At 27.9% G+C, this 12,989-nt stretch overlaps 1 protein-coding gene across 1 annotated transcript; it reads left to right on the top strand.

Annotated features, from left to right (window-relative positions):
- Positions 1 to 1,810: 1,810 nt before the first annotated feature.
- LOC100817841 (early nodulin-70) lies at positions 1,811 to 9,531 on the top strand. Its single transcript, XM_014763702.3, has 12 exons — positions 1,811 to 2,370; positions 2,661 to 2,709; positions 2,900 to 3,107; positions 5,430 to 5,604; positions 5,725 to 5,796; positions 5,954 to 6,202; positions 6,319 to 6,445; positions 6,819 to 7,105; positions 8,587 to 8,780; positions 8,882 to 8,961; positions 9,081 to 9,157; positions 9,287 to 9,531. The coding sequence occupies exons 1-12, from the start codon at positions 2,032 to 2,034 to the stop codon at positions 9,428 to 9,430; spliced, it is 2,001 nt and encodes a 666-aa protein (XP_014619188.1). The 5' UTR covers positions 1,811 to 2,031; the 3' UTR covers positions 9,431 to 9,531.
- The last annotated feature ends 3,458 nt before the right edge of the window (positions 9,532 to 12,989 follow it).

The following is a 12,989-nucleotide window of genomic DNA, read 5'->3' as shown; positions in this document are numbered from 1 at the left end:
AAATTTTATTTCAATTTTAATTACAATATTTAAATACAATAAATTTTCAAGATATTATTAAAAATTATATTTTAATTTTTAATTTTTTAATAAAATACAAACAAAAAAATATTACATAAATAATATGATCTTATTTTAGTAACTAAAATATAAAAAATACAATTCTATATAAAAAAGTATTTAATGTAGAATGATGAAGCCATAATTAAGATATATAATATTAAAAAATATAAGTTAAAGTAGCTTATAAGATATTAGAATGACTTACCAAACACTATTAAGTTATATATAATATATATTTTAAATAAGTTAAGAGTCATAGCGATTCTTATATATAGTATTAAAGTATAGAATTGTGAATTTAAATTCACAAAAAAAGAACAGTGGGTTTAAATCTGTCAAATTAAGTGTTAGATTAGAATTTTATTAATTTTAAAAGCATAAAAATTTGATTTAATCAGTTAAAATAACTCATTTGATTAATTACAAGAACAAAAATACAATTAAATCGTAAATCTCTATTCTCAGATTTTATCAAAATTAAACTAAACTAATAATTACTTATAAATATATTTATTTTCTCAAGTTAACTTGGTGAAGTTCAAATTAATTTTCAGTTAAAAAAAGTTCAAATTAATTTATTAACTTTTAATTAATTTATAAATTATTTTTATAAAAAAACACTAATGCATAAAAATGTATAATTTTATAGCCTTGTCTCCTTAATTGCTTTAGCAGGCAGATTCATGCCAGACAAATTGTAATATAGTTTAATATTTTTTATGGACCTTTTTTCTTTCAGCATCAAGAACAGACAAGGCTTTTCTTTTTTGTTTACTTCTGATAGCTATATATTATATTCTAATTAGGAAGAGGTAAACACCTGCACGTAAACAAATGAATTTATTCTGTAATCGCCCTCAGCATTCTATTGAGAGACACATATATCAATTCAACTTTTAAAATAATCGCTCCACTGCATCCGTTAACTAATTAATTAGATTCTTTTACGGCGATTCCTATTTATATTCTTTTTAATTTTTTATTGATAAATATTAATAATTAATTTGTTAACTTTTATCCACCACTTACCTCTTCTTTCATTCACTTTTTATTAATGTTATAGTTTATATACAAAAAATATAACACCCTCTTTTTTAAATTTATATAATTTAAATTTTTATTGAATAATAAATTAATTTATTAAAGATCTATTTGTTTGTTTCTTTAAAAGAAAATATTTTCCATTTATTTGTAATCATAAAAAACTCTTATTTATTTTAAGAATTATTTATAATTTCATTTTTTTTCAAACTAGGTTCTCAAAATAAAAGAAACTCATGTTTTTTTTAAATTAAATAAACACATTAAAAATTGTTAGAAGTGATTTTTTTTTTCAAAACAATTAATTGGAATGTACTAATGGTGCAAAGAGGAATTCAAATTAAGTTTTCAAATTTCACCTATCACAAAAAAATACTCGAAGGAAAATATCATAGAAAATATTGCTAGCATTCCTTATGGTGTGAATATATTTTATATATACTAACACTTAATCATAAACTATCATATATAATCAGATTATTACTTTTATAATAATTATTTTAAAAATATCAATAATTTATTTGTTCAAATAATATTCAACTCGATCTCTTTAAATAAGGTGTTAATCATCGATAAAATCAAAGATACTCCGTATTGATAATATGATTAATAAAATAAATAAAAGGTTATATTTTTGTAATTAGTTAAGAATATAAAAAACTTTTATATTAACATGAGAATTAAACTATTTTTATATAGAAATGTGGCAAACATACTCTAAATAAAACAAGATTCAGATGCGAATACGACTCAACAAAAGATTAAGAGTTGCTCCAATTTGTTGATTAAACAATAGGAAAACAATTGAAGTTCCCTGGTCCTTGCGTGTATAATAACTGGCATGCATGTCCAAATAAAGAAGCTAGCTAGCTAGCTAGAAGGAGTGAAGAATTGAAGCACCTTCTCTGACAGCACTAGGTTCTTGAAATGCGTTGGAGCTCTACTAACTCAGAGGTGGTTGCTTCAAACAAAACCACGTTAGGAGAGATTTTGGACATTGAGAAAAACATGGCTAAGTGGGTGCTCAATGCTCCAGAGCCACCTTCCATGCTGCGTCAGGTCGTGGACAACGTCAAGGACACCCTCTTGCCACATCCAAATCCAAAGACATTCTCTTATCTCAGGAACCAACCCTTTTCCAAACGTGCCTTTGCCTTGTTGCAAGACTTGTTTCCCATTCTTCCTTCACTCCATAACTACAATGCCCAAAAGTTCAAGTGCGATTTCATGGCCGGTCTAACCCTTGCAATCTTCGCTATTCCTCAGGTTCACCTATTTTATTTTTCTTCTCATGCATCATTAGTACCAAGGTTTTTAAAAAAAAGTCTGTAATGATTTTGACCAAGGTTTTTGAAAATGGTTGCAGTAACAGTTTCTAATTCACATTTATTGGCATTACGGTAAATTATAGTTAGTACATATAACATGCGTCGTCAATTTAAAATCACGGTAGCAGATAGAGGATGATATTAGCACTTAAAATTTGTAATTACGAATACACATGATGATATAATTAATGAATCAATCAAAGTTGATGCCTTTAATTGGTGTTGCAGTGTATGGGAAATGCGACATTGGCGCGGCTAAGTCCTGAATATGGCCTCTGTAAGTTGCATAAACAGTGTGACTTATTTTTCTAAAAAGTTAGGCACATTGGTTCTAACATTAATGCCCTTAAGGTTAATTAGGAATATTATATATATATATATATATATATATATATATATATATATATATATATATATATATATATATATATATATATCTAAATTATGGATGATGATGATTTGGTCAGATACAGGAATTGTCCCACCTCTTATTTATGCCATGCTGGCGAGTTCAAGGGAGATAGTGATCGGACCTGGATCTGTGGATTCACTGCTACTTTCCTCAATGATCCAGACATTGAAAGTTCCTATTCATGATTCTATTACTTACAACCAACTTGTTTTCACTGTGACTTTTTTTGCGGGCATCTTTCAAGTTGCTTTCGGGCTCTTTAGGTAAGTGTTGTTTACACCAAGTTAATTAATTAAATCAAAAGGGTTTGATATGGACATATGGTTTATGTATGGAATATTGGAATGTGTTGTGACTTGTGACAACCGCTATATATAGCTAGTGCTCCATTGCCAACGACTCATATAATGATAAGTGGAGCATCAATTTTCATGAAAATCGTATGAGAACCTAAATAATATATTTAGGTCAACATCTTATTGATATAAAATATTTATTAATTTTATAAATAATTAATATTTATTAAAAATTCAATCTATAGTAAAATCTTGTCTAATTTTAATTATATTTTTTTTTATTTCTTAAGAGATTTAAACTTAATTTCATTAGAACTAACCGTATGTTAATACATAATTAGCAAGTATTTTGCGTATTATTCAAATATTTTTTACTTGAATAAAATTTAAAATATAAATTAAATTAGTATTTTTTTTTTACAAATTTTAATGTATAATAAAAAAATGTACAATTAATTAATAAAAAAGTATATGTAAATTAATTTTAGAAAAAATATCATCATCTTCTACAAATTTAAAGAAAATAATTTAATGATATTTTCAGATCTAAGAAAAAGATTTAAGTATTAAAAATACTTTTTTGAGAAAACTGAACTTAAAGAAATAAATTTCAATATAAAGAAATTAATTTAAAAATTATAAAAAAAAGTGTTAAATAAAAATAAAGTCACATTTATAAGAAAATTACAATATATATATATATATATATATATATATATATATATATATATTATTTTTATATAAAATAAGACCTTATTTTATCATACAATGAAAAATTTTACTTATTTAGGACATAGTTATTTAGAAGTCGTGCTATAAAAATCGGTTCGGCTCAGCTAGTCGAGTCAGGGATCTGATGACTTATCTATATTGGATCGTTCATACATCTGGCGTGAAATGACTCAACCAAACCATATTGATTTTGAGAAAATTTGGCGACCCCACCGGATTTACAAACCCGAATTGTGCTATGCACACACCAAAAAAAATGGACCATCATCCACACCACCATCTTCCCCGACTCCAACACCTCCCACCTCTTCAACCTCCATCCCTTCGCTGCCACTCGCCTCAACCTTTTCCCTGCCAACCTCCTTGACTCTGTCGTCCTCTTCGCCTGCTCCGGCGTCTTCCACGGGGCCTTCCTCTACACCCTTGAGGACCCCACAGACCCTCAAAGAGACCTTCTCAAACCCACGGTTCAGGACACCTTGAACGTCCTAATCGCCGCAAGGCACATGGGCGTTAAGCGCGTGGTGCTCACCTCCTCGATCTCTGTGATGGTGGTGACGTCGCCGATCATGAAGGCTGCGAGGAAGGAGAAGAAGAACTCGACAGAGTTTTGGAGGAGGGTCATGACAACGTCGCCCTTACAGATTCCGGGGTTGGACAATCCTGCGACGATCTTGCATGAAACGAGGTGCGTCTTGACGTAGGTGAAGGTTTTGGTAGTGGGTCCGACGATGAGGCATGGGCGATCGACGAATTCGAAGAGGTTCTCGAAGTAGTAGGCGTGGAGAAGGAGGTGGTTGGAGATTGGTATATTTGTGATTTTGATTTGAAGACATGACTAGTTTGGGGATCACAAACTTGGTGTTGATCAATTTTTGGGATAGACACCTCTTTGGCATCAAGGGAAGGAGCTACATTTATCATGATGTCTTAATGTGTTTTGATTCATTTTAATTATATACTTACATGATATATATAATTTTAAATTTTTAACATATATCGGATTAAATTGAATTAATTATTAGTCCACTGGTGGATCATTGATCCACTATGTCAATCAAATCAATGATCGAACCAATTTTCATAACATTATTTAAAATTTTTAGATATAAAAGTAAATAAAAAATAAAAATATAATTAAAGCAAGGTAATTTATAATTTTGATAATAATTAATTAACTTAAAATTTTAAAAGTGTTAAAAGATATTTTGGTAATCTTTAAAATAATCAGTCAAATTTTTCAATAAAAAATAATTGTCTAACAAAGTGAATATTCCACATGTATACTATAGTGAAAGATATTTAACTAGATAATTAAGAAATAAACAATTGTAAATATGGTTTATCCCGGCCACATTTTCATCTTGTCAATGCCATGTATAGTTTTTGCTAAAACGCGAGTTTGAAGATCCGATGAGAAGGAATTACGTACACTTGAAATATAGAAACTATAACTATTAATCTTTCATAAACCTGAAAAATCATGTTTGAGGGTGTCAAACCAAACACACTAATTATTATGGCATGGCTAAGCCTGTTAATTGTCACATTTTACAGGTTTGGTTTTCTGGTGGAATATCTTTCAGATCCCACGATCGTGGGGTTCTTGGCAGCAGCTGCCGTGAGCATTGGGCTACAACAATTGAAAGGATTATTTGGGATCGTTAACTTTACCAACAAAACTGGTTTATTTTCCGTGGTCAAATCTCTTTGGACATCGTTCAAAAACCAAGTAAGAAAAGTACAGTTCCGATGGAAATTAAATTTGATAGATTAAAACTCAAAGTTCATTATTACTTTTTGCTAGTTAATTGCTTAAATATTAATTTTTCTTTCACTTGCATTTTTGCAGTCAGCCTGGCATCCCTACAATTTAATTATTGGATTCTCATTTCTCTGTTTCATCCTATTTACCAGATTCCTGGTTAGTAATGTACTATTAGTATTATTTTTTTCTTCTTGTAATAGTTTTACTAGAAAGTGGAAACTAACTAATTCTTACACTTGCGGTTCATTTTCTATATATCTGAATTTGTTGTACTTATAAAGTTAAACTATATTATTGATATCCAATTAATTAGGGCAAAAGGAACAAGAAACTGATGTGGTTGTCACACGTTGCTCCTCTCCTTTCTGTTATTGTATCCTCTGTTGTTGCATACAAAATAAACTTTAACGAGCTTCAAGTGAAGGACTACAAAGTTGAAGTCTTGGGACCAATTAAAGGGGGCAGCTCGAATCCAAGCTCACTCCATCAGTTAACATTTGATAGCCAAGTTGTGGGTCATTTGATCAGAATAGGGCTCACCATTGCTATTATTTCACTCACGGTGGGGTACCCCCATATTCAAACTATTTCTATTAATTAATTGTCAATCTGTAGTGATGACGGGAATTAATCTTTCTAATTATATATATACATTTTAATTTTGTTGTACAACCATAGGGATCTATTGCTGTTGGCCGATCATTTGCATCTCTAAAAGGACACAGTATTGATCCCAACAGAGAAGTGGTGTCCTTGGGCATAATGAACATTGTTGGATCCTTAACTTCTTGCTATATTGCATCAGGTAAATTCCTCTTCATGTCTCTTTAACATTACTTCAGAACAATTCGTAAAAGTAAACAAATTTATTGGTGAATTTGGATATTTTTTAGTTAAAAATCAAGTACTAATTCCTCAAAGTATTAAAATTCATTTAAAAGATAAATATTTTTTCATACACATAAATCAGAAATCAAATCTTAACCACATATTTAAAAACAATAAAATTATGTATTAATTATATCACATAATATTAATAGTGAAAAACTCTATTTTGATATTTATAATATCTAAATAGAAGAATATAAGTAAGCAACAAGAGAACACTCTAATTTGGTATCGACAGTAACAAATTTACAACAGTGTTTGCTGATGACTATGGCTAATTAACCATTCAGGATCTTTGTCACGTACTGCTGTAAACTACAATGCTGGCTCTGAAACAATGGTGTCGAACATAGTGATGGCACTGACGGTTCTCATGTCACTTAAATTTTTGACGGGGCTTTTGTATTTCACTCCGAAAGCAATCCTTGCAGCAATAATTCTCTCGGCCGTACCGGGACTGATTGACCTTAACAAAGCACGTGAAATTTGGAATGTTGATAAAATGGATTTCCTTGCTTGCACTGGAGCCTTTTTGGGAGTCTTGTTTGCATCTGCAGAAATAGGCCTTGCAATTGGGGTATATTTTTGTTTTTTTTTTCTTTAAATTTTTTTGTGACATGGTTAACTTCAATTAAATGTTGAAAGATAAATTTGCAGCCCATGTGGATACCCATATAATAATAATAATAATAATAATAATTGACATGAATGGATAATGTCCTTAGCCATGCACACGCTTTTAAAGAAACTAATAGATGTACCAATTGCAGTATGCAGTATTTGGCTAACTTAGGTTATATATAGTGGATTACTTTTTCCTAATTAACTAATGTTTAACTGAACTGTTTTAAGTTTTTTCCCCCTTAAAATGAAAAGTCAGACTAAAGATATTTTTTAAAAAGTCCTTCAAAAATTAAGTAATTTAACTTCTATAAAAAAAATTAGCATAAAGTTTAATGAAGTAGCTTTTTAGAAAGAAAAAAAAAACCTTTGTTCTCTTTCTTTCCTTACTCTCCTATTTTTTAAACTAAAAAAGTAAACATTACCTAACAAATACTTATTTATTTTGAAAGATATTATCTTAAATTTTAAAAACACTTTTGACCAAAAAGAAATTTGAGCCCAGAAAGAAATTCATATTTATCTTCAGTACATGTTTGGGTTAAAGCTGACAAACATTTGGAGTAATTTTCATTTTGCAAATTGAATTTGCTATAAGAACCTTGATTTTGCTTTTATCAAAACTTGATTTAAGACAAAATATAATTGGGCGAATATGCTGTTGAGACCAATCAAATATCCCAACAAACTAAGATTACTTTTCAAATTGAATTTGGAGCACTACTCCTAACAAGAATCTAAACAATTTTAATTTCTTGCCTATATGCTTAATTAGACAAGATGAGATTAATGATTCTATGTCTAGAGTAGTTGTCGTTCAATTAATTTTCCTTGGGCTTTCTTGCCCCATTTGTTTTATATAAAAGAAAATATATTGGAGGGCTAGCTCATGACTCAAATAGTCCTGTCTTAAGTATATGTTTTCTTTATTTGAATACTCGATCTTCTTATTTGTCAATTTTTATAATCTACCACATGTTTTTAATTATCCCGACTTGAAAATTGGATTTCAATAATTATTTTAAAAATTATTGTAATAGATAGAATAATTTTATATCACAATTTAAATTATTTATTATAAATAAAAATAAAAATTGTATATTCAAAGATGTTTATTTATTATGAATTTTAATTTTAATATAATTTATATACTAAAAAAATATTTAATTATTGTGAGTTTTAATTATCTAAAAATAAACACTTATAAATATTAATTTTTAAAAATGTATTATCCTTCTCTTAAAACTATAATATAGTAAACTTTAAGTTATTTCAATGGGAATATTATTCTCTAGTGACAAATTTTTCTCTATGATTTTTTGCCGTCATTGGTAGTATATTCTCTAATAGGCCTAATCATAACATGCATTTCATCTTTAAGGTGTTTGTTTGTGTTAAAATAGATTAATTATAGTATATTTGATTCTTCTAGTGCAGATCACGATATCATTTGCGAAGATAATTATAACCTCAATTCAACCTGCTACAGCGGTTATTGGAAGGCTTCCAGGAACGGATGCATTCGGCGATGTTGAACAATATCCAATGGCGGTTAACATTCCTGGGGTTTTGATAGTCTCTTTAAAATCTTCTTGGCTTTGTTTTGCAAATGCAAATCTTGTGGAGGAAAGGTATTTGTTATCTCCACTACCCTTAATTTACTATTTGCCTGTGTTTATGGGTCCTGAAAATTTTGATGAAAATTTGAGTACACATTAATTATATTGAAAAGGATTGAGAGATGGGTGAACAATGCAAAAGCTAAGGAAGGAAGAGAAAGCACCTTCACATACGTCATTATTGATGCCTCAAGTGAGTATCGTATTAAAGCATGCATTAACCTAACTTATATAAGCATATGATCTTGCATGAAATTAAACATTGCCCTGATAACGCTGATAAAAAATAATTGTGCCTTAATAACATGATAGGTCTTACGAATATTGACACCGCGGGAATAGCTTCTCTGGTGGAGCTCAACAAAAATCTGATTTCACGGGGAGTAAAGGTGATCGTTTTTCTTAATTTCGTATTACTTTCTTTTAATCTAGCTTAGCTTGCAATTGATAAATCAATTTTACACCTTTTATTTTTACCCTGAAGATTGATATTAATTCCTCCTCTCCCTTTCTTTCAGTTAGCTATCGCTAACCCTAGGTGGCATGTAATTCACAAGCTAAGATTAGCTAACTTCGTGAGCAAAATTGGAGGAAGGATTTTCCTTTCTGTGGGAGAAGCAGTAGATGCATGTGTTGGCACTAAAATAATGGTTGTTGTATAACCAACAACAATTTGGCTTTCTATGGATTAAATTGTTTTTTGTATCTGGAGCAAACTGTCAAACATTTGTTAGTTATTAATTTTATCACAAATATTTCAAAATGTGCATTGTACACCGTTTACAAGTACTAGGAAATTAATTTATACACTATTAAACACTAAAGACAAGTTTGCGTCTAACCCAAACATTGAGAGTAATGCAACTTTTTTCCTTAAAAGAACTAAAATCTAACTTGAAACTTGAAAATCGTTTTATTGTTGCTGCAAGACTTCAATAAATAATATAAATTAATTTCATTTAAAAATGAAGTTTTATTGAATGTGTTTACTCTGGAATTTCGCTAAGCGTACATAAGGTTTACGAGAAAATTTTGGGTGGATACAAATCCAACACTTTTTTTTAAAGTCAGAACTTCCATTTTTACACAATCAACAGAAAATTTATAATTGGTAAAATAAAAAGAAAAATATTCATATTTATAGATTTAATCTAATTCCTTTAAATGGCTAAAATAAGAAATATAATATAATTAATTCCTTTAATAAAAATTTGATCTTAATATGTTAAATATTTATAGAATATTTTTTTATTATTTAATCGCGTCTAGATATGAGGTTTTCTAGACCAAAAAATTATGGGTTGAAAAAGAAACATTATTGCTACATGTTTAGGAGTCATTTTTTAGGGAATACTACCTTCGATTTTTTTATTTATTTATCCACTTAAGTTAGTGGTACATAGATAAATACATGCAACTAATGTCTTTGGTTTATTTAAAATTATTTTTAAACTTCAAGTTTAGTTTTAACTTTATTTAATATATATATATATATATATATAATTCCTATAAATATAAAAATATTTGCTTTCAGTTCTTCAAATAAATTTTCCTTTATTTTGGTTCCCCATTTTTGAAATTGCAATTTATAAAAAATATTGTCTCCTTTTACTCGTTTACAAAATTAGAGATCAATAATGACAAATTTTACATATGATCATGATTAAAAGGAGATAATTGTTCGTGAATTAAAAGTAAGTATTACCAATTTATAAGGACTAAAAATATATTATCCTTTTCATACGAATTAAAAAAACATTTTCTTAAAAATTACATTTTAACATTATGTTATAATTAACTTTATTTATTTTACTCTTATTTATTCTTAAAGTAATGTTATACGTGTTAATAATATTTTTCTGATACATTTAAAAAAAGGAAATTAAACATAAATAAGTTATTATCTTTGACACATAAAAATTATTATATAATACTTTTTTAATTTATTAAATAAGAGAATTCGAAAAAATATGTTGCCCAAAAATTTAAAACTATTCCTCTAGCTCGTAAATAATAGAGTAATAATTCTTTGATATTTACTAGGTGGCTTAAACGGAAAATATTAGTATCAATCCTTAAAGATGATTTGATTAAACATCTAAAATTTATAAGTTTTATTAGAAAAAATAATTTACTTAAACTCAACCTTAAATATTTTTATTTTATAATCTCAACCATAAAGATTAATATTAATATGTACCCAAAAAAATCAAATAATCTACCACAAAAAGAATATTAACATTAACAAAACCGTTAAATAAAGTTCATAATTGGGTTCATGGTAGATAAACTTCTTTATAAAAATTTATAGGAAAAAAATAAAAAGATAACGTGAATTAAATTTATCTTATATATAAGTTAAAATTAATTTATACATAAGTTAATTTATGAAAAAGAATTATTTAACTTATTCAAAAAATGTTTTTAACTTCTGTACGTATCAACAAATTTTTACTTATATGAGAGGAGTTTAAGTCATTTTATCTTCTTATTTTTTAATTTTACAAAGATTTTTTTAAATCAAAATATGCCCTTATTAATATGATTTTAAATTGTGTGAAGTTATATATAAAGAAATAAAGTAGTAATATATTTTTTAATGTTTTCTAAAAAACTAACAAAATGAAAGTGTTTATTTATTTAAAATGAACTAACTTAAACACTCACTTATAATAATTGCGTAACTTTAATTGATTCAAATTCCAGGAATATTCGCTAAGGTCTTTCTTTTTTTAAGCTTTGGAACTGATCAACGAGTTTCATCTGACCTAATTTTGTTTTTAAAAAAACTCATTAATTAACTTACTTGCTTATGGACACGGTATTCAAATTAAAATGTGTACTAATCCTTAAGCAAGATTACTATATATGGCTTCCATGTCATTCACTTTCTCCTTCTCTCATATTCAATTGTTATTTAGAGTAGTTCTCATGAAAAACATGTCTGCATTCAATGTATCGGAATGATCAGGTGTTGGCGCCTATTATAGTGGACCAAAGACAAGGTGCTTTAGCTCACATTTATTATTAACCACTTCTACTTGGTTTATATATATTAATATTCAAATGAGTTATGCCTATGGAGAATGTTTTTATTGATTTTACCCTTTTGTGGTCGTTCAAGGATTGCCTTTTCATCATGGTTTGTTTTGTTAATTCTAAGTACTACATCTGATATCATATAATTGGACAGTATAGTATCAATTTTCACAAACTTTTGTGCTTGTTTGGATTAGCACTCATATTCATGTTTAATTCGGTCGTTTGGTTACATTTTGCAATTTTTCTATATATTAATTTACGGGGGAATAAAATTCACAAAATTTTTAAAATACATTTATATTTCCACTTTAATTTCTTTTAATTGCTTTATCATTGAAATAAAATTATTTTTTAAATTTGGTTTTAAAATAATAAAATATTACTCATTATAAACACAAATTAGTTTTTTAAAACATTTTATTTTCAGTAACAAACGTATAAAAATAAACTAGTTTCTTTTATGTGGTTGATGTATAAGTTGTTGTTCCTTTCTGGATATTTCAATTATCCATCATGTCTGATGTGTATATCCTTATCAATGTCCTAAGAAAAAAGTGATGACTGATGACAAAGGTGAGACTGAGGCCATAGTGACATGAGAGAGAGGGAGAGAAAACTGTATTTGAGTCAACCATTACAAATTCAATTTTCAATGATTATAAATATAAAATTAATAACAAATTTAAAATAAAGTGATTTTAATTTATAATTTTTATATTAATAACCGAATTTAATATAAAATTGTTAACTCATCATTTTTTTTCTTATAAACAAAATGAAATTAATGATATTTTTTTTAGCTCACAAGAGATACAATATTTCACAATATTAGCATATGCTAAAAATTAATGACATCGATTTTCTGATGTCCGTCAGACACATACACTGAAAGCTGAAACTATATCTATCTGTACTACTACTGTTATATGTTCTGTAACAGCATTTTCAGCGTATTAAAATTTGTGGGGGGCATATACGATCGTGAGATGGTGAGTTGTGGTGGATGGACTTGTAGTTTGCAGTGAACTGTTTATTTGAAAATACTATCTACTTTAATTTATACTTGTAATAATCTTGTTTGTACACTCTTTTATTTGTTTCTAATTATGCTAATGTAGGATTTATTCCCAACTCTTTTCCTCGTGTTTAATTGGCCGGCTTAACTCAATTGTGACTTGT

The sequence above is a fragment of the Glycine max genome, chromosome 11, assembly GCF_000004515.6.
Source record: "Glycine max cultivar Williams 82 chromosome 11, Glycine_max_v4.0, whole genome shotgun sequence".
Taxonomy (NCBI): domain Eukaryota; kingdom Viridiplantae; phylum Streptophyta; class Magnoliopsida; order Fabales; family Fabaceae; genus Glycine; species Glycine max.
Note: the sequence above shows the minus strand (reverse complement) of the source record. Positions and strands in the feature narration are given on the sequence as shown.

Excerpts from the sequence above, each read along its gene's own strand:
- LOC100817841 (XM_014763702.3), top strand. The coding sequence starts at position 2,032 with ATGCGTTGGAGCTCTACTAACTCAGAGGTGGTTGCTTCAAACAAAACC. Across the intron at positions 2,710-2,899 it reads AAGTCCTGAATATGGCCTCT|ATACAGGAATTGTCCCACCT; the intron begins GTAAGTTGCATA and ends TGATTTGGTCAG. Across the intron at positions 8,781-8,881 it reads GCAAATCTTGTGGAGGAAAG|GATTGAGAGATGGGTGAACA; the intron begins GTATTTGTTATC and ends TATATTGAAAAG.